Source organism: Mytilus galloprovincialis, chromosome 1 (genome assembly GCF_965363235.1).
Source record: "Mytilus galloprovincialis chromosome 1, xbMytGall1.hap1.1, whole genome shotgun sequence".
Lineage (NCBI taxonomy): Eukaryota > Metazoa > Mollusca > Bivalvia > Mytilida > Mytilidae > Mytilus > Mytilus galloprovincialis.
In genome coordinates, this window is record NC_134838.1 from 124325646 (window position 1) to 124346430 (window position 20785).

Below are 20785 nucleotides of genomic sequence, written 5' to 3' on the forward strand. Positions count from 1 at the left end.
TCATGTACTAATTAGAAAACACCTGAAATTGTTTTTTAAAGCATCACTTGAATAAAAGAAGCAAAGTGTTTTGCAAAGGAAAACACCAAATAAAATTATTCTTACCTAAAAATAATAAGTAAGATTATTAACAATGCCCCTGAGTCCTGAAAATCTTAGTTTGCTTAAATTCCATTGGTTGAGAAGGAGATGTGTACTTGACTTTTTCCCCTGTATAACATAATTTGATTGATTTAGTTGCTTTCTTACCATCCAGAGGCAATTTAGAATGCATATAGAAAAAGTTAGAAATATAAATAAGTAGCTTCGATAAGGCCCAAATAATGCCCTTATTTCTAGGATTTGGCTTTTATCAAAAGGTGTTGATAGGAACAGTTGCATATTTGCATTCTTTTTATGACACCAAAACTATCAAACAAAATGCAAATTTTCACCAAAAAAAAAATCGTGACTATTTCCATTGATATTAGATACCAAAATACAAATGCATCAACAACAAAAATACAATAACATAATGTTTGCTATAACAAATAACCTATAATATGACTTTAATATGGAATTTTACCAAACCCTGCGCTGTGTACAAAAAAATAATTTTGGCTTATTTGAGGTTTTAATCGTAATGAAATAGATAATATATTTTCCTTAAAGTTTAAACAATAATTTAAATTTCTACATAATTGAATGTAAAACAGGCATATTCAAATGAAGAATATATATCACATTTTAATATTGTTCAAATTATGCTCAACTATAAGATTACTCATATCTGTCAATATAGTCATGATTCTGCAGTTCTGTCTCTCACAAGACATCAGTCCCATTGTAGTATGTCACAAGATTTCATTAGAATTCTATTCAACTACATGAATTGACTACCAGTATCTCCTTCAACATAATCTTGTAAACTCTCAAATGGATCTGTATGTGGAGTCCTGCAAAATAAATATTCATTTTCATAATTCATATTATTTTTACACCTATAATAAATAAATTGCCTTCCAACAAGAATGTGTCCTCAGTACACGAATGCCCCACTCGCACTTTCATTTTCTATGTTCAGTGGACCGTGACATTGGGATAAAAACTCTAATTTGGCATTAAAATTAGAAAGATCATATCATAGGGAACATGTGTACTAAGTTTGAAGTTGATTGGACTTCAACTTCATCAAAAACTACCTTGACCAAAAACTTTAACCTGAAGCGGGAATGACGGACGAACGGACGCACAGACCAGAAAACATAATGCCCCTCTACTATCGTAGGTGGGGCATAAAAATTTCAACAATCCTTCATTAACATACGTTATTATCTCTGTGACAGCGACTACCTAAGACAGAAAATTTAAATAAATGACAGTTTTCTAGCCTTGCTATGATGGTTAGAAAACTCTTGTGCAGAATGTTTGCACTTTTCTGTATGAAATTAATGATTTATCAACATACCATTTGGGTTATCATAGTTAAAAGTTTAAAATCTATTAACTATCAAAAAGACAACCAGTTACCTTTATCTATCTGTTAGTACAATCAGGAGTACAAGGTACTACAGTAAACTTTTAAGAGTTCAGTGGAATGAAACAGTAATATTATCATATACCAATTAGTAGAACAGAAAAATATGTATTCAACCTTTCAACCTTTGGTTTGGTGTCAAAAACTGTTACATTGTATCTTAATAATTTATAAAAGGTAATGAATGCTACATTGGTTTATACAAATTATCTTACCTGAAAAAATATTGTAAAAATTGTCGTCCTTGATGAAACCTGTACCGAGTGATATATACACTTACCTGAGAAAGTTTTGTAATCTCCTTCTTCTTTGATGTCGTCTGTACAAATATAATGATGTAACAGCCAAAATACAAAGGGCAACAACTCCAAACAAAACACCAAGAACTACATCTAATGTTGTTGCTGAGAATAACTGACTTTCTTTATATACAACCTCTGGTCCAGAGAATGTTGTACTGCCTTGTTGGATTTCTGATGAATAAAAATATGTTATTCTTATTCTGAGGATTTTCTATCGATTTGTGTGCAGACTAGTCCTACATTCTGTATGTGCCTGTCCCAAATCAGGAGCATGTAATTCGGCAGCTGCTGTTTGTTGCTGTATTATATATTTGTTTTTCGTTTATTATTTTGAACATAAGTTATGCCAATAGTTTTCTCTTTAAAATTGTTTTACATTTGTTATTTCGGGCGTTTTATAGCTGACTATGCATATGACTTTGCTTATTAGTGAAAGCTGAGCGGTGACATAAAGTTGTTAATGTCTGTGTCATTTGGTCTCTTGTGAATAGTTGTCTCATTGGCAAATATACCACCTCTTCTTATATTTCGATAACTAAATGTGTGTGTCTTGCCTGTTATCTCATAATATAAACATATACATGTATATAGACATTAAAAATATCAATTATGTCTGCGCATTTAGCACAATCTAGTTTCATTTAATAATATCACAAGCTGCAATTAATAAAAATCTTTTTTAAATTATAATACAGTATATGTACAGTGAACAAATTATTTCCTCAAGGAAATATCACAAGGACTTGTTTAGCAGATTAAAATTTTGTTTTACTAACAGCACCTGGTAATTAATAGCCTGTCTGATTAACAAGTATGGTTTTGTCTTTTCAAATTTATGTGTAGCACAATATACATACATGTAATCATTACCTGTTTTGAATTGAAGTTTATTAGATGATAGAACATCAACGCATTCTACAAATACATTATAATGTGTGTCTGGCTGTAAATGTAGGATGGTAATATTTGTATGTCCTTGAAAATCTGTCTGATCTACACATTTTTGTTCTTTAGTCACTATTTGAACATAACATAAACGGCATGGTAAGTTCAGTGGCTGGTTTGGTTCACCAGGCTTTTTTATCATCAAGGTCACTTGGTTGGTTTGTGTTTCTGTAACTGAGACAACCACTTCAGAGGCAAATTTGCCAATTACAATACATATATATGTCACTGAAAAAAAAAAGATAATCTGATATTAAAGCATGTACATGTACAAAAAATGTCAAAACATTTCAAAACATTCAAAACATTTACTAAATTTTATCATCGGTATAAGGACATCATTCGTAAATATAGCTCAACATGCAGACTTCTTATACGTTCAGGTATTTCACATCCAATTTTTTATGGAAATATTCTTTATAAAGCACAAAAATGTCAGTATTCACCTCAGAAACTAACAAAACCTTTAAATAGACTTATCAAGAAGGGATATAGTTACGATACCGTTGTCAGGTCACTAAAGATTGCTTATTTTGGCGTTAATATTGATTCACTTATAGGGTCTTTGCATCGGAACTAAACACATTTATTAAAAAACCAGTTGTTGGCATGACACGGGTTATGTTCTTCTCATATATGTTATGATGGTTTGATACTAAACCCCTAACGGGAAGGATTGTGTCTGATATTCATATGATGAAATCATAATCTTTCAATCAGTTTAATTGAAGTCTGGAGCTGGCATGTCAGTTAACTGCTAGTAGTCTGTTGTTATTTATGTAATATTGTCATTTTGTTTATTTTCTTTAGTTACATTTTCTGACATCAGACTCGGACTTCTCTTGAACTGAATTTTAAATGTGCGTATTGTTCTGCATTTACTTTTCTACATTGGCTAGAGGTATAGGGGGAGGGTTGAGATCTCATAAACATGTTTAACCCCGCCGCATTTTTGCGCCTGTCCCAAGTCAGGAGCAAATGGCCTTTGTAAGTCTTGTATTTTAGTTTCTTGTGTACAATTCGGAAATTAGTATGGCGTTCATTATCACTGAACTAGTATATATTTGTTTAGGGGCCAGCTGAAGGACGCCTCCAGGTGTGGGAATGTCTCGCAACATTGAAGACCGGTTAGTGACCTTCTGCTGTTGTTTTTTCTATGATCGGGTTGTTGTCTCTTTGACACATTCCCCATTTCCATTCTCAATTTTATGTATCATATTAATAAACTAAAAAAGTCATGATAGAATATTTACAAATAATGTTATCAGCTACTCATTATAATCAGAGCTACATGTACATGCAAAATATATAGCTGGTCATTATGATAGAGTGGATCTATAAACTCCTTTTATACAGATATATGCAGATGTCCTTCAAATTGTTGCTTGTTGGCTTATTGCAAAATAGATTATAAAATTCTGATTTCATCAAATATTTTTGGGCTTCCTTATCCATTGTTAATTCACAATAACTAAAACTTACATGATAGTTATTAATAATTAAATTATTTCACCTTCAAAGGAAAAATATTTAGAATACAATGTATTTGAGTATTTGCCAAACCATGACAGTCAGGGGTACTACTTGTACAAGTGTATTTTATTTACTTGAAGAAGTAAAAAAAAATATACACATATAAGTAAATAAATAATGTTTGAATAATCTCCCCTTAATTTTCTAAAAAAATTACTTGTATAAGTAAATTTTTCTTACAATCCCACAAAAATCCTCAAGTTTGAGATGTAAAATCATACCTTTAATGATTTTTCCCAGGTTTGCTCAAATTTTTTCATTAAAGTTCAATGTTTCATCTCATTAATTCATCAAAGGAACTGATTGAGCAAAGATCTTGTATATTTGCGCAAGGCCTTCAAAAATTGCTCCTTTGGGGCTTGTAAATGAGCAGTGTTATGAAGATAACAGACAAATGGGATTTTCATTGTCCATGAAATTATACTTAAATGATTAGTAAAGACATCTGTAAAGGGTACACAATTTAAAATTCTATTAGAGAAAAAAAATTTAAGAATTCAAGAAAAGAAGAAAGGATGATTTTTTTACTTATACAAGTAAAAAATTCTGAATGCCTAAGGGACATAACTAAGCCCATTTTTTTTTTTTACCTATACAAGTAAATAAAATTCACTTGTATAAGTATCCTACAAATTTACTTATATGTGTATATTTTTTTTAACTTCTTCAAGTAAATAAAATACACTTGTACAAGTAGTACCCCTGACTGCATGAAAACAAAATTAGTTGATTATTTATATCATTAAACAATCAATTGCAAACACATTTTTGATATACATATGTATCTATTAAATAGAGCACAATTGCAGCCCAAATTATTCTTGTTAGGAAAAAATAAACACAAAATCCCTTATGGTGCTCTATGGTATTTCTAAGCCGAAAAGTCATGAATTCATGAAATTTTGTCAATTTGCTGCATTACATATGATTACACATGAAAAGAGCATATTTCAAAACCAATACTGTTATGTTTTATTTCAGTAAAATCACTTAACATTTGATTGTTCAAATTAAAGATACCAGGTACATTTTATGTACTTGCAGTATAATAAACAGTTGATTGTTCAAGTATGTCATGTGTCACAGATTCCCAAATAGCAATTATTAAGGTTGATTGAAATAAGGTTGTTCAGTGTGGGCCAAGGCTCTGTGTTGAAGGCTGTACTTTGGCCTATAATGGTTTAATTTTCAACTTGTGACTTGAATGGAGAGTTGTCTCATTGGCACTCAGACCACATTTTTTATATCTACATTTTTTTGTTCATTGTCCTAAAGACAAATATGTCGAAAGAGGAAGAAGAATATTCATCATTATGGTGTTACGTCTGTGAACAGGTCCAGCAAAGGACTCTTGTCATTTATCTAAAAGTATCGAAGATCTAATTGTTAATATGAGATAAATGCTAAGGCAAATTTAAAATTTAAAACATGTATATTTTTTTTATAAATGATGAATTTTCTCGATACCTATGATACAGAAATATGAGAATTCCATGTTGTTACTTCGTTTGCTGGAATATTTCTATGGAGGTTTATGGTTCTTTTTAGACATGTTCAATTTAATTTCTACATTGCTGTTATGGTGATGATTTACTCTTGGTATGAATTATTAAATGCAAGATACAAGGATTTATGCAAAATTGTAACAAACAGCTTTGTTTACTTCCGTTGAGCGTACATTCGGAACTTATCCTTACTCGTCCATCATTTATCTATAATAACTCAAAGTAGGTTCCGAGTTAATATTTTGATGAAATATTGAGAACCAAGTCGAAGTTGTGGTAAAGGCAAGGTTATTTTCTGTATATTGTCAAGCCTATTTGGAATATTGCAAAGTTCAATTGTGATATATCAAATGAAACAAACCCTTTAATATGCAATTACCCTTTTGGCAAATCAAAGATAATACCCTGCTTATCCTGGTGTCATCCTGGCTTCAAAGCCTTTATGATCCACCTTTTGACCTTTCAGTTTTTAACTATTTGTGAAAGCATCTATTCTGTTCTGGCAGTATTTAAAGCTGAAGAGAACATCCAACTAACTGCATGCCATATTGATGGGTAATTACAAAATTACTTTTATCAAGCTAATATGGTATGGTCAGTATTATCCTTAAAAAGTGTTATTTATTGAACTTTTCAATAGGGCAGCATACTATCATTACAAATATTTATAAGGGTTCATAAAAGTAACATGTTTAATAAAATACATGCAAGTAAAGGATGTGGTATAAACTGCTAGGTGAATGTGGATGAAGTGATTTGCCAAAGTGAAAGTAATTATAAAATGTGGCTGTCTGCATTTATTTTAGACTTATTAATCAGCTTTTGGGTTAAAACGGAGGTAACTAGAAAAATAAAAGTGTCTGTTTTAGGTTAAGAGGTATTTATTTAAAAATCATCTGCAAGCAGGCCATGTTGTGCTTGATATTTGGCTGCATATCTTGTCATATTGAAGATTATAAGCTCATTTATACATTTATATTATTTTATGTAATTATTTAGACTCTTGTGTCTGAAATAGTTTGTTTATTTTTCTTGATCATGTTTATACCAGAGTTTAATCAGACAAGAACTTATAAACTAATTATAATACATCCATAATACCTAAACATTATAATACATCCATAATACCTAAATATTATAATCATGAGCCTTGACCAATAAATGACAATGATCAGAGGCAGATCCAGAACTTTTTGTAAGGAGGGGCCCGCTGACTAACCTAAAGCCCCCCTTGGATCCACCTATGGTGAAAAGTTTGCACAATTCATGAATTCAGATAACATTTTGATATATGTATTTTTGTAGAACATTGTTTCAATATGGGATCTGTGATTGGAAAAGCAATGGATGACAATATGAAAAAGCAGCAAGAATTCATGTTAGAGACCCAAAGATTAACGGTAATAATTGTTTAAAATCCTAGACTCATAAATTATATTTGCAAGTTGAATTTTTATTTCTGTAAGCTTTTAAGGCAAATAATTCTGTAACTGCAAACAACATAACTATATTGTGTTTATACTGCAACATATGCATCATCATTTATGTTCCTTTGCTTCAGAAAAATACTTTATATACAGGATCATGTAGTTAAAATTGAGAATGGAAATGGGGAATGTGCCAAAGAGACAACAACCCGACCATAGAAAAAAACAACAGCAGAAGGTTACCAACAGGTCTTCAATGTAGCGAGAAATTTCGCACCCAGAGGCGTCCTTCAACTGGCCCCTAAACAAATATATACTAGTTCAGTGATAATGAACGCCATACTAATTTCCAAATTGTACACAAGAAACTAAAATTAAAATAATACAAGACTAACAAAGGCCAGAGGCTCCTGACTTGGGACAGGCGCAACAATGCGGCGGGGTTAAACATGTTTGTGAGTTAAGCTATATTAAAGCACACATATGTCTTTTGTGTTTGTGGAACCCTTTTTAAGTATTCATCAGAAACTATTTTTCACTTTAGTGAGGGCAATAACTTTGATATTCTCTTTAGTGAGGGCAATAACTTTGATATTCACTTTAGTGAGGGCAATAACTTTGATATTCTCTTTAGTGAGGGCAATAACTTTGATATTCACTTTAGTGAGGGCAATAACTTTGATATTCTCTTTAGTGAGGGCAATAACTTTGATATTCACTTTAGTGAGGGCAATAACTTTGATATTCTCTTTAGTGAGGGCAATAACTTTGATATTCACTTTAGTGAGGGCAATAACTTTGATATTCTCTTTAGTGAGGGCAATAACTTTGATATTCACTTTAGTGAGGGCAATAACTTTGATATTCACTTTAGTGAGGGCAATAACTTTGATATTCACTTTAGTGAGGGCAATAACTTTGATATTCTGGATTCTTTAGTGAGGGCAATAACTTTGATATTCACTTTAGTGAGGGCAATAACTTTGATATTCTCTTTAGTGAGGGCAATAACTTTGATATTCACTTTAGTGAGGGCAATAACTTTGATATTCACTTTAGTGAGGGCAATAACTTTGATATTCACTTTAGTGAGGGCAATAACTTTGATATTCACTTTAGTGAGGGCAATAACTTTGATATTCTCTTTAGTGAGGGCAATAACTTTGATATTCTGGATTCTTTAATTTTTCTCTATTCTTTTTAAGTTTTGCCCATTATCCTCTATTCTTAATTTTTTGACTGATTGTACTCTATTTATTGTATTTTTGACCTCTATTCTTCTCTATTCTTTATTTTTTTAGCCATTTATTCTTCACTTTTTACCCATTATTCTCTATTTTGTAAACCCTTTCTAGACCCTTGTTGATTTTCATATAGATGTTCTTGATACTAGATCACAAAATCTGTCTAAATGAAATTCTAAATTTAAAATTTTTTTAAGGTTATCTAATGACATGAAATTTGTTTGGATTCTTTCATCTGAAGATTTGTTTGTTTCTTTTTGAAGATCAAAAGAAACTTTCAAGATAAAACTTATAGAAAATATCAATTTAGTTTGAAAAATAGAAGAAAAAAAGTATAATAAAATCAATCAGGAGTTGTCTCCCATAGACAGACCATAAAATTATGGTATTTCTCCAGGTCACAGTGGCTTCTAAAATAACTTTAGGGTTTGTCAGTAACATGGTTTATAATTGTGTTACTTTGTTTGAATGTGTATTCATGTTTTTTGTTTAAATGTAATTTAATCATTATAATCATTCTAATCATTTACTGCATGTGCTTTATTTTGTAATTCATTTGATTGTATAGGTGTAATACCACCAAATCATGGTACGTCACATCCGGTTGTATACGAAAGTAGGTTAAAAAAAATATTCCCTTAAATTTGACAGTTGTAGGTAATTAATCCTATATTTTATTGCAGCAAAAAAAAATCTGTGTCATAAACATACATGTATGTCTTGGGTATTTTAAAACACCATTATTTTTTATTTGGGATTTCTATAGAATATTTTGTAATCTTGAGGTTACATGGTGACTAAACCTTGTACACAGATAAAATAAGGGGAGAAATTTGATTGGTTAACTTCCAATGATGGTTATTTTCTTATATGCAATGAAATGTTATGTGAATTTTTTTCTATAGCACTGGACAGGATAAAACTTTTCTCATGCCAAGTATTTCTTATTTGAAACAAAGATAAATTCTACACATTTTTTTGAAAAGTGCAAATTAACAAAGACTTATAGGGGGAAATAAATGGTGGTATTACACCTATAGCTCAAATTTTGGGCACCATGATTGGTTGATAAAATTATCTTATCTGATCTTATCCTGTTAATCCATTTGCTTTTTTGAGGTTCAGGGATAGAAATAAATATAAGATTGCATAGAACACTACTTTATTTTTTATAATCTAAAAGTAGAACCTGTTGAATCATGCTGCCTTACAGTTTGTTATAATATGATATAAAGTTCTGCTTTACTTCAGATGGAAAGACAAATACACATGCAGAACCAAATGAGAGAAAGAATGATGGCCATGCAGATAGCTGGAGCTAGGGATATGTTTTTGTGGTTTGCTTCTTTCTATGCAATATCAACACCTGCAATGATTGTTGGGTATGTAGCAAAAAAATAGTTCTTCAGCTTTCTGCTTCTGCTGTTTGGTGTCCGCCATCATTTCTGATTATTCTGCCGTATATATTTTCCTGGGGTTTACTGCTATGATTTTTTCAGATAAATGTGAAGACTATGGTGGACATATAAAGTACTTAAGCCGGCCATGTTGCTGCTGGTTTGGCACAAAATACTACTGTAAATTAAGAAATTAATGCTAGGTTTTTATTATTGTGAAAAATGCGACAGAGTTTTAAACGCAATAATTGAAACTCACATTTTGAAATATTTTATATGAAAAAAATCGTAAAAATTAAAACCACGTTTAAGTCTAAAATGACAAAATCGCAATAATAAATGCAAGCAATAATTTCTGAATTTACAGTACTTTCATATTACTAATCTTTTGACGCCTGCCAATATAATATTAAGACAGGTTACTTTATCTACTCTGTGGCAGGATACCCGTACAGAAATTGCTAACAAAAGCACATAAGTTTCACATGTGAAGCACACGAGATGCAAGTAAGAATTGTATGCAAATCAGGTTGCTCATATGTGCAGTTTGGTAGTTCATATGTGCCCACAAAAATCTAACATAATGCTCACATGTGCAATTCAAACCTCAGGTGAGCTTTTATCATCCATGTTAGTTTTATGTTAGTTTTGTTTTTTGAAAAGTTTTTCCATTCTTCTAACCATTCAAAACTACCCTACATCATTGCTCATATGAGCTTTTTCAAAATGACATGCCCAGTCATGTACTTCCTGTAAATTCAAATTCATGAAAAGCATGCAATAAATGGAGGTAGATGGTTATGGAAAATGTTAAGTCCTATATTGTGCTATTTGAAGAAAGGCATTGTTGAAATCTGATAAAACCAGTGTGGCTGTGGTTAATTATTTGTAAGTTATCATTTCTATTTCATTATTTTCATTTTTGTGTCAGATTTTGAAATATATTACAATTTTAAGTCCTTTATGGGATAATAAATAAATTTGGTGAATTTACTGTCTTCTGATTGGTTAAAATAATTAGCTTTATTTTCAATGTTATCAATTTTTATGACGACACACCCACTCTAACGTTGTGTATTCATACGCAAACATCTGTGTACGTTGTTATTCGTATTAATATATATCTTTGAGCCTTATTTTTGATAGAAATTTATTTATAATGAATGGCAATAATTTATTTTGAATTTATTGAACCATAAAATTAATTTTTGACTCTTCACATTTAACATAATCCGCTTCGCGGATTATTCAATGTGAAGAGTCAAAAATTAATTTTATGGTTCAATAAATTCAAAATAAATAATAGCCATTCATTAAATATATATATACAGGTAACTTGCTTCAAAATAAGTACTACATGTATAAAGATTTTTCCTTTTTAAACTTTTTGAAATACAGTACTTATTAATCAAAGACATTCATTGTGTACTAAACTTGCAAGTCCCTCTACATTAGTTTTATAATGTAATGTTATGTTTTTAGTCATGATCATGATTATTGTTTAAATAAAAAAAAAAAAAATGATATGAAAATCATAATTAACTGACAATAATTAAAGAATAACTCTTTTAACATGATGTATCAGTTATTTTATTTTCAACTGAATTATTTAAGATTTTCATTTAAATTTGAAAAATATTCCTTTTTTAAAGCAGCCATTTTGTTTTGGTCAACTATAATATTCATGTGTGCAACATGTGAGCAACTGCTCATATGAGCAATCTAATAAAATGCACATGTGAAAAAGCTCATATGAGCAGTTGCACGTGAGGTTTTAACATGCAAATTAGGTTAGTTTCATATGTGCAATTTTTTTGCTCACAAAATGCTCACCTAATTTGCATGTTAAAAAACTTGTGTGCAATCATGTTAGTTTCTAACGTGAGCATCTTATGTGCAACTTATGTGCAACATGTTAGCACTTTTTGGTAAGGGTATCTGGTACTCTGTCAAGTAAAAATAATTTAGGTGAAAACTAATTTGTTTTATGTTTTCTTATACACGACTAAATCGCCTTTTCAGAATCTAAAGGACTGTGGGTAATTTCATTGTTCGTACCTAAAAATGAAAATAACGTAATGTCATTGGTTGAATTTCCATTGTTTATGACATTTCTAACCAATCACAACATTTTGGTGTACACTTTTGAAAATATTACCCAGGATGCATGAAATTCTGAAATGGTGAATTAAGCAACCACTTTAAAAAGTTTCTTTTGGTGTAATTTTTTCAGACAGGTCAGTGTGAAGCCTACTGTTTTATAAGTTGGTATTTGTGTAAATAGATATAGGAAGATGTGGTATGAGTGCCAATGAGACAACTCTCCATCCAAATAACAAATTATAAAAGTAAACCCTTATAGGGCAAGGTACGGCCTTCAACATGGATCACACCAAACAGCAAGCTATAAAGGGCCCCAAAAATTAGTAATATAAAACCATTCAAACCAGAAAACCAACAGTCTAATCTATATAAAAACATAGAAGTTGCTTAAACAGATAAAAAAAATTTGCATTTTATTTGAGTTTTTGAGTAGAAATCAAAATGATTTAGATATCTTGATATTGTATACACGCAGTTTAGATATATTTGTATTGTATACAAATAAGTTTATTTGGTATTAGATACACACAAGTTTAGATATCTTTGTATTGGATACACGCAAGTTTAAATATCTTTGTATTGGATACACACAAGTTTAGATATCTTTGTATTGGATATACACAAGTTACGATATCTTTGTATTGGATACACACAAGTTATGATATCTTTGTATTGGATACACACAAGTTATGATATCTTTCTATTGTATACACACACAAGTTTAGATATCTTTCTATTGGATACACACAAGTTTAGATATCTTTGTATTGGATACACACAAGTTACGATATCTTTGTATTGGATACACACAAGTTTAGATATCTTTCTATTGTATACACACACAAGTTTAGATATCTTTCTATTGGATACACACAAGTTTAGATATCTTTGTATTGCATACACATAAGTTTAGATATGTTTTATTGGATACACACAAGTTACAATATCTTTGTATTGGAAACACACAAGTTTAGATATCTTTGTATTAGATACACACAAGTTACGATATCTTTGTATTGGATACACACAAGTTTAGATATCTTTGTATTGGATACACACAAGTTTAGATATCTTTGTATTGGATACACTCAAGTTTAAATATCTTTGTATTAGATACACACAAGTTTAGATATCTTTGTATTGGATACACTCAAGTTTAAATATCTTTGTATTAGATACACGCAAGTTTAAATATCTTTGTATTGGATATGCACAAGTTAAGATATCTTTGTATTGGATACGCACAGGTTAAGATATCTTTGTATTGGATACACACAAGTTAAGATATCTTTGTATTGGATACACACAAGTTTAGATATCTTTGTAATGGATACACACAAGTTAAGATATCTGTATTGGATACACACAAGTTTAGATATCTTTGTATTGGATACGCACAAGCTTAGATAACTTTGTATTGGATACACACAAGTTAAGATATCTTTGTATTGGATACACACAAGTTTAGATATCTTTGTATTGGATACACACAAGTTAAGATATCTTTGTATTGGATACACAGAAGTTTAAATATCTTTGTATTGGATACATACAAGTTTAGATATCTTTGTATTGGATACACACAAGTTTAGATATCTTTGTATTGGATACACACAAGTTAAGATATCTTTGTATTGGATATGCACAAGTTTAGATATCTTTGTATTGGATACATACAAGTTAAGATATCTTTGTATTGGATACACAAAAGATTATTTGGTATTGGATACACACAAGTTATGATATCTTTGTATTGGATACACACAAGTTTAGCAGTCTTTGTATTGGATGCACACAAGTTTAGATATCTTTGTATTGGATACACACAAGTTTAGATATCTTTCTATTGGATACACACAAAATAAGATATATTTGTATTGGATACACACAAGTTTAGATATCTTTGTATTGGATACAAACAAGTTTAGATATATTTGTATTGGATACACACAAGTTAAGATATCTTTGTATTGGATACACACAAGTTACGATATCTTTGTATTGGATACACACAAGTTTAAATATCTTTGTATTGGATACACAGAAGTTTAAATATCTTTGTATTAGATACACACAAGTTAAGATATCTTTGTATTGGATACACACACGTTTAGATATCTTTGTATTGGATACACACACGTTTAGATATCTTTGTATTGGATACACACAAGTTAAGATATCTTTCTATTGTATACACACACAAGTTTAGATATCTTTCTATTGGATACACACAAGTTTAGATATCTTTGTATTGGATACACACAAGTTACGATATCTTTGTATTGGATACACACAAGTTTAGATATCTTTCTATTGTATACACACACAAGTTTAGATATCTTTCTATTGGATACACACAAGTTTAGATATCTTTGTATTGCATACACATAAGTTTAGATATGTTTTATTGGATACACACAAGTTACAATATCTTTGTATTGGAAACACACAAGTTTAGATATCTTTGTATTAGATACACACAAGTTACGATATCTTTGTATTGGATACACACAAGTTTAGATATCTTTGTATTGGATACACACAAGTTTAGATATCTTTGTATTGGATACACTCAAGTTTAAATATCTTTGTATTAGATACACACAAGTTTAGATATCTTTGTATTGGATACACTCAAGTTTAAATATCTTTGTATTAGATACACGCAAGTTTAAATATCTTTGTATTGGATATGCACAAGTTAAGATATCTTTGTATTGGATACGCACAGGTTAAGATATCTTTGTATTGGATACACACAAGTTAAGATATCTTTGTATTGGATACACACAAGTTTAGATATCTTTGTAATGGATACACACAAGTTAAGATATCTGTATTGGATACACACAAGTTTAGATATCTTTGTATTGGATACGCACAAGCTTAGATAACTTTGTATTGGATACACACAAGTTAAGATATCTTTGTATTGGATACACACAAGTTTAGATATCTTTGTATTGGATACACACAAGTTAAGATATCTTTGTATTGGATACACAGAAGTTTAAATATCTTTGTATTGGATACATACAAGTTTAGATATCTTTGTATTGGATACACACAAGTTTAGATATCTTTGTATTGGATACACACAAGTTAAGATATCTTTGTATTGGATATGCACAAGTTTAGATATCTTTGTATTGGATACATACAAGTTAAGATATCTTTGTATTGGATACACAAAAGATTATTTGGTATTGGATACACACAAGTTATGATATCTTTGTATTGGATACACACAAGTTTAGCAGTCTTTGTATTGGATGCACACAAGTTTAGATATCTTTGTATTGGATACACACAAGTTTAGATATCTTTCTATTGGATACACACAAAATAAGATATATTTGTATTGGATACACACAAGTTTAGATATCTTTGTATTGGATACAAACAAGTTTAGATATATTTGTATTGGATACACACAAGTTAAGATATCTTTGTATTGGATACACACAAGTTACGATATCTTTGTATTGGATACACACAAGTTTAAATATCTTTGTATTGGATACACAGAAGTTTAAATATCTTTGTATTAGATACACACAAGTTAAGATATCTTTGTATTGGATACACACACGTTTAGATATCTTTGTATTGGATACACACACGTTTAGATATCTTTGTATTGGATACACACAAGTTAAGATATCTTTGTATTGGATACACATAAGTTTAGATATCTTTGTATTGGATACACACAAGTTAAGATATCTTTGTATTGGATACACACAAGTTTAGATATCTTGGTTTTGGAATTTGGATACATAATGATATAATAATGAAATTTTGGTACCTGATAAACACAGTTTTAGTTGGAATTGGATACTTATATGTTTTTGGTATTTGAAACACTTTATAAGTTTAGATTTCTTGGTATATGGGCACACATGCAAGTACATGATACATTAGTGTAAATGAATTAACTGGTAAAAGATAGTAAAACTCATCATATAGAGGTGCCAATATTAGGACAAACCAAGTTATATATGCTGTCCCTCTCGTCAAGTAAGCTTATACCATTTTCAGATCAACTCTCAGATACTAAATTACTCTGTATCTGAGAACTTCACAATTTTGTGATGAACATTATTTGAACCAACAGTCTTTTAAATTGAATATTTTTACAGAGCAGCAAAGATGCAGTCTAAAGCACCATTGGCTCCCATCTTGCCTTTGACCTTCCTTGTAGCTTATCAGTATGATATGGCATATTACTCAAAGATAGAAAGAATAAGAGGTAAGATCATTATAATGTTATTAACTGTCTGTTTCTGTATTTATATATATGAGGTGAGCTGTATTGGACCAGAGACTCTAAGAGTCGAGGGCCAATACAGCTGATTGAGAATCTATAACAGGGCCAATTAAGAAACTGCCACTTCATGATGATTTTAATTCTTCAATCAAACTAAAAAAAATTACCTTGAAGAAGATACAGAAATTCATATCTGAACTTGTCTTTTTACATTCACGATGGATTTTTTGTTAACATTCTCAGATGTAATTTCTGATTTCTAGTCCAAGTACTTATCATATGCCTTACAGTTTATTTTATCTAGCAAATATAAAATAGCTGGGAAGAATAATTCAGACAGTTTTATTCTTCGACTTTAATAGTCTCCTTTCTGCTGATGCATCAACAAAAATAAAACAGTAATAATATTCAAAAGTGGTATTCGAAAAGGCTGTAAAATATTTCCATTTCAAGACGTTACAAAACACTGAACACCACTTCCTTTATGATATGAAGTTACAAAATATTATATCTATCTATGCATAATTATATGTTCTAAGTTAAGTAAGCTTAGGCGTAAATAAATTGAAACTGGAAGTGAACGTCTGGTATTAGCCCATGTGCCAATACAACTTTTTCATATTGGCCCAGTCTGGAAATCAATAATACAACTAGATTTATATTAAAGTGACAGTGTCATCAGTATTGCACATGCTGATTTATCCGTATTAGGGCTTATTTTCTCATATCATTTAATAAAGATACTTAATCACCTTTCCAGAATCAAATATTGTGCTTTTCCATCTTCATTTTCAATAAGTTTTAGACCAGTTACTTATGGAACAAAAGAAACACTTTGAGAGAAATCTATAAACCTGAAATTGATAAGTTGCATAGTTTATTCCAATATTATTTAAATTTCAGCTGAGGCTGACAGAATAATGGACGATGAACAAGGACTTCTATGTATCCCACATGGTGTTCCTACAATGCAGTCTATAGAGGCAGCCAGGCTAAAACAGAAAGACAAGGAAAGATTGTTAGGAAATGATATCTGGATGTAAATAAATCATGTGATTGACATGTGATTTGTGACTCTGTTAGAAACAGTTTGTTATTCTAGATGAGTTCTATGTCTGTCTGGTTGTTGTTAACTGGAACATTCTCTGTGCTCTGTTAAGATTTTATATTTATACATACTTTATATGAATGTTTGAAGGGAATATATGTAACTTGATGAAGGGAAGCATCATTTTATGTAAAGTATATATGCCCTTTTTTTAAAATGTATAGTACCATTTAACTGGTGTGGTGTAATAATCAAAGTATTTGCAGTGAAATTTAGTCTCCCTTACAAAGTTTGGTGACCTCTAACCCCTCATATTATTATAATTATTTATTTTCAAAAAATCTACTTTGATACTGTTTTGAGAAACTTCATTTCTTTTAAATTCAACTCATTTTTTTCTTAATCTACAATTTGTTTTTCTCAATTTACTAGCAATATCTTTTTTTTTTTTAGATTAAACTTGGCATAGAAATAGTTTTCCTGCATTGAACATAAAAAAGAAAACGCAAAATGTTAATTTTCTATTTGGTAAAAAATCTACCAAATTATTTTGGGCCAAAAATGAAGTTTCAGACTTCTTTTACATCCACATTATATGTATGACGGTCTGCATCTGTGCCTCAGGAATCAGAACACATAGGCTTCTTTTATTTGTTTTGTATGCATATGTCTCATGTTATAAAAAGGTATAATATAAAAAATAGAATATAAATGTTAACAAAAGTTTTATGAAATTTAATAATGTCAGGTACCTAAAGTCATGAGAAATATTTTGAATTTGCATATTGGTGCAACATGATTCTAGGTTTAAGGTGGTACCCAACACTTTCACTAAAATTAATTTGGCCCGTTTAATTTTCATAAAATTTTGTCAAAGTATTTACTTTTACCCTTTAACAAAAATATAAAAATTTCAAAAAGTTTTAACCAACCGTTTTGTCAGAAAAATTACACTGGTTATATATCAGTTTTACAAACACCTATTTTGATCATTGAGAAGCTTAATATTCCTTTTACAACACAACGTAATTAAAACAATTAGCTGACTTTGCAGAGTTATCTCCCTGTAGTGTTAGGTACCACCTTAAGTTTAAATGACTTTTTAAAAAATATTTTTGTGGTTTATGTATGTAAATCATAGAAATGTAGTGTGATTTTAAAATGACAATTGTATTATATAGTACAGTGTATTTATAAATGCCTTTATGATAGAAGGTCATTGTGACCTATATTTTGCACTTAAGTGACTGTTTGATCTCTGAATGCCATAGTGATAATTATCAATTTGTCCACCAATTTTGGATTTTATACTTACTTTATGAATAATCTGTAGCTTAGGCCAACTAAAATTAATTAGTAGATTTTCATCCAAAGTTTTGAAAAAAATGGGGCGGGTGGGAGGATTTTATTTTTTAAATTTTATTCAATTTGAAACCTTCTTGTAGCGTGAACTTCATATATATGCAAGTGTTATAATTACAAAATTTAGCTTATACCATGTAAATGTTTAAACATGTATAAAGAATCTTACATAATTTTTGAATAAACATTTCTGATTTGCAACGCGGACTGTTCTACATGCAATTGCTACTTTAGAAACATATTTTCAGCAAACAGTAAAACCATGGAGAAATTCTCTATTCATTTGACTACCAACTCCAAATTTATTTTGCTCTCTAAGTGATGGTTTGTAGTCCCCATAAACTTATGCAAATGCAATGGTATGCAGCACAAGTATTATGAATGAAATGAACACTCAAACAAGTGTTGCCAGGAATAGTAAAGTTGGCGCTTTTAAGATTCTCAAGTTATGCAAGAAGTGAAGCATATATAATTACATTGTAAATGGTATGTTGTGTTTTTAAACAAAAACAATAGCCATAGGTAAATCTAAGGGTTTTCTAGTACACAATGTGTATGTTTGCCGACTTTTTGAACTCTTTTTTTTCTACCAATTTGTTCCACGATTCTTGCACTTTGGAAATCATTCACAGCCCAAATTTGCTTACACAAAGTCAATGTATTATTAAATAAATCCACAATTTTCTGATGAAAGAAATTTCCAATTTGTGACATACCACGATTTGCGTTGGACACAGCGTATTTAATACTCGTAACCCGAATATTTCATGCCCTTATGATAATCTTTCCATATTCTCCGTAAATGATACTGTCATCATTGAGCAGCAGATTTTGTCAACATAATCGTTTTAAAGTACTCGAAACAAGAAATATGAAAACCGAAATTTTATAAACAGGAAGTTCGAATGAAACGAAATTATTGACGGTTACCGGTAACGGAAATGAACAAAATCCGGAAATCGTAAATTTTGCAAAATAAAAAAAATCGGGGCGGGACGATTTCAGAGGGGCGGGCGGGGATGAAAATCTATCAATTAATTTTAATTGGCCTTAACTGCATAAATTTGATGTTTGGTTTCTTGTAACTTTTTTTATTCTTTTTATTTACAAGTACTACATGTAAAAGTCATAGTGTTGTATTTATTCAAAACATGACTACTACTTTCCTTGAGGATATTACAAGTATATTGTATACCAAATTAAACTATGACATTGACCTCTAATTCAAGGTCTTAAAGTAAGGACCTCAAATCAAAATACCTTAGGTTTCTACTAGATATATCATCATAAAACTAATTTCAAATATGAGAGAGGAGACAACTCATATTTAATGTCAATGTACCCTTTCAACCAAAATTTACACAGTACAGAGTGCCACAAATGGAGTTTCTGTATCTTTTTTCGATCAAAATTGAACAGAATAATATAGGGATTTAACTCCCAAATTGGATTTCTCTTTAAAGTTTCTGTTACAGTTGGGCTCACAAGAAAATGTGTTTGGGGGGATAACTCTTACAACAAAAAATGTTCAGTTGAACAGAGCAAGTTTTATAAGGGCAATAACTATTTAACATCATGTATCTAATATTTTATCAGAATTTTGCGAAACAAAATACTACACAATTAAAAGGGGCATTAAAAAAACCTCAATCAGAACAAAATCTAAAAGCCTTACCATAAAAGGCCTAAAGACCTAATAAATAAGAGATAAAATGGCCTTAATCTTTTTCTTTTATATTGTTATTTTTATTAGACGATCTTTGTGATGCTATTGTTAGAATTATATCATATTTTTGTTGTTTTTGCAATTAGTTTTTCATCTGACTTTACCATTTTGGCATTGCCAAATTATATGTTATTTGAAAAAAATAATAATAAATCAAATTTTATATAACTTTTATTTTTTTGTGATTTAAAAAAAAACCAACAGACAACAAATTTACAAAATGACCCTTTATAAGACTATTCAGTAAAAGACAACAATAGTTAGATCCTCCATTTTTACTAGCCACAAAGTAAGAAAAATCACTTATCACATTATCATATCCTAACACACACCTACTGTGGATTCATTTATATTGTGGATTGTAGAAAAATAGCATATTCGTGTATACTTGATTCCCTGGTGTTGAC

At 30.2% G+C, this 20785-nt stretch overlaps 2 protein-coding genes across 6 annotated transcripts; one reads left to right on the forward strand and one right to left on the reverse strand.

The window, feature by feature from the left end:
* Positions 1 to 594: 594 nt before the first annotated feature.
* Positions 595 to 5948, reverse strand: LOC143057096 (uncharacterized). Its single transcript, XM_076230330.1, has 4 exons — positions 5764 to 5948; positions 2689 to 2991; positions 1797 to 1989; positions 595 to 935 (listed from the first exon to the last, which is right to left on the reverse strand). The coding sequence occupies exons 1-4, from the start codon at positions 5789 to 5791 to the stop codon at positions 863 to 865; spliced, it is 597 nt and encodes a 198-aa protein (XP_076086445.1). The 5' UTR covers positions 5792 to 5948; the 3' UTR covers positions 595 to 862.
* A 65-nt stretch (positions 5949 to 6013) lies between these two features.
* Positions 6014 to 20546, forward strand: LOC143057103 (plasminogen receptor (KT)-like). Of its 5 annotated transcripts, XR_012972637.1 has the most exons (6): positions 6338 to 6395; positions 7107 to 7201; positions 9724 to 9854; positions 16115 to 16224; positions 17146 to 18102; positions 18380 to 20546. XR_012972637.1 is itself a non-coding variant. In XM_076230355.1 (5 exons), exons 2-5 carry the CDS (start codon positions 7121 to 7123, stop codon positions 17283 to 17285), a joined length of 462 nt encoding a protein of 153 aa, XP_076086470.1. In that variant the 5' UTR covers positions 6014 to 6088; positions 7107 to 7120; the 3' UTR covers positions 17286 to 20546. The 5 variants fall into 5 exon arrangements, 4 of the variants coding, with proteins under 4 accessions (XP_076086470.1, XP_076086484.1, XP_076086477.1 ...); XM_076230355.1 differs by lacking the exon at positions 6338 to 6395 and adding an exon at positions 6014 to 6088 and having other exon boundaries at positions 17146 to 20546; XM_076230369.1 differs by lacking the exon at positions 6338 to 6395 and adding an exon at positions 6047 to 6083 and having other exon boundaries at positions 17146 to 20546.
* Positions 20547 to 20785: the final 239 nt, after the last annotated feature.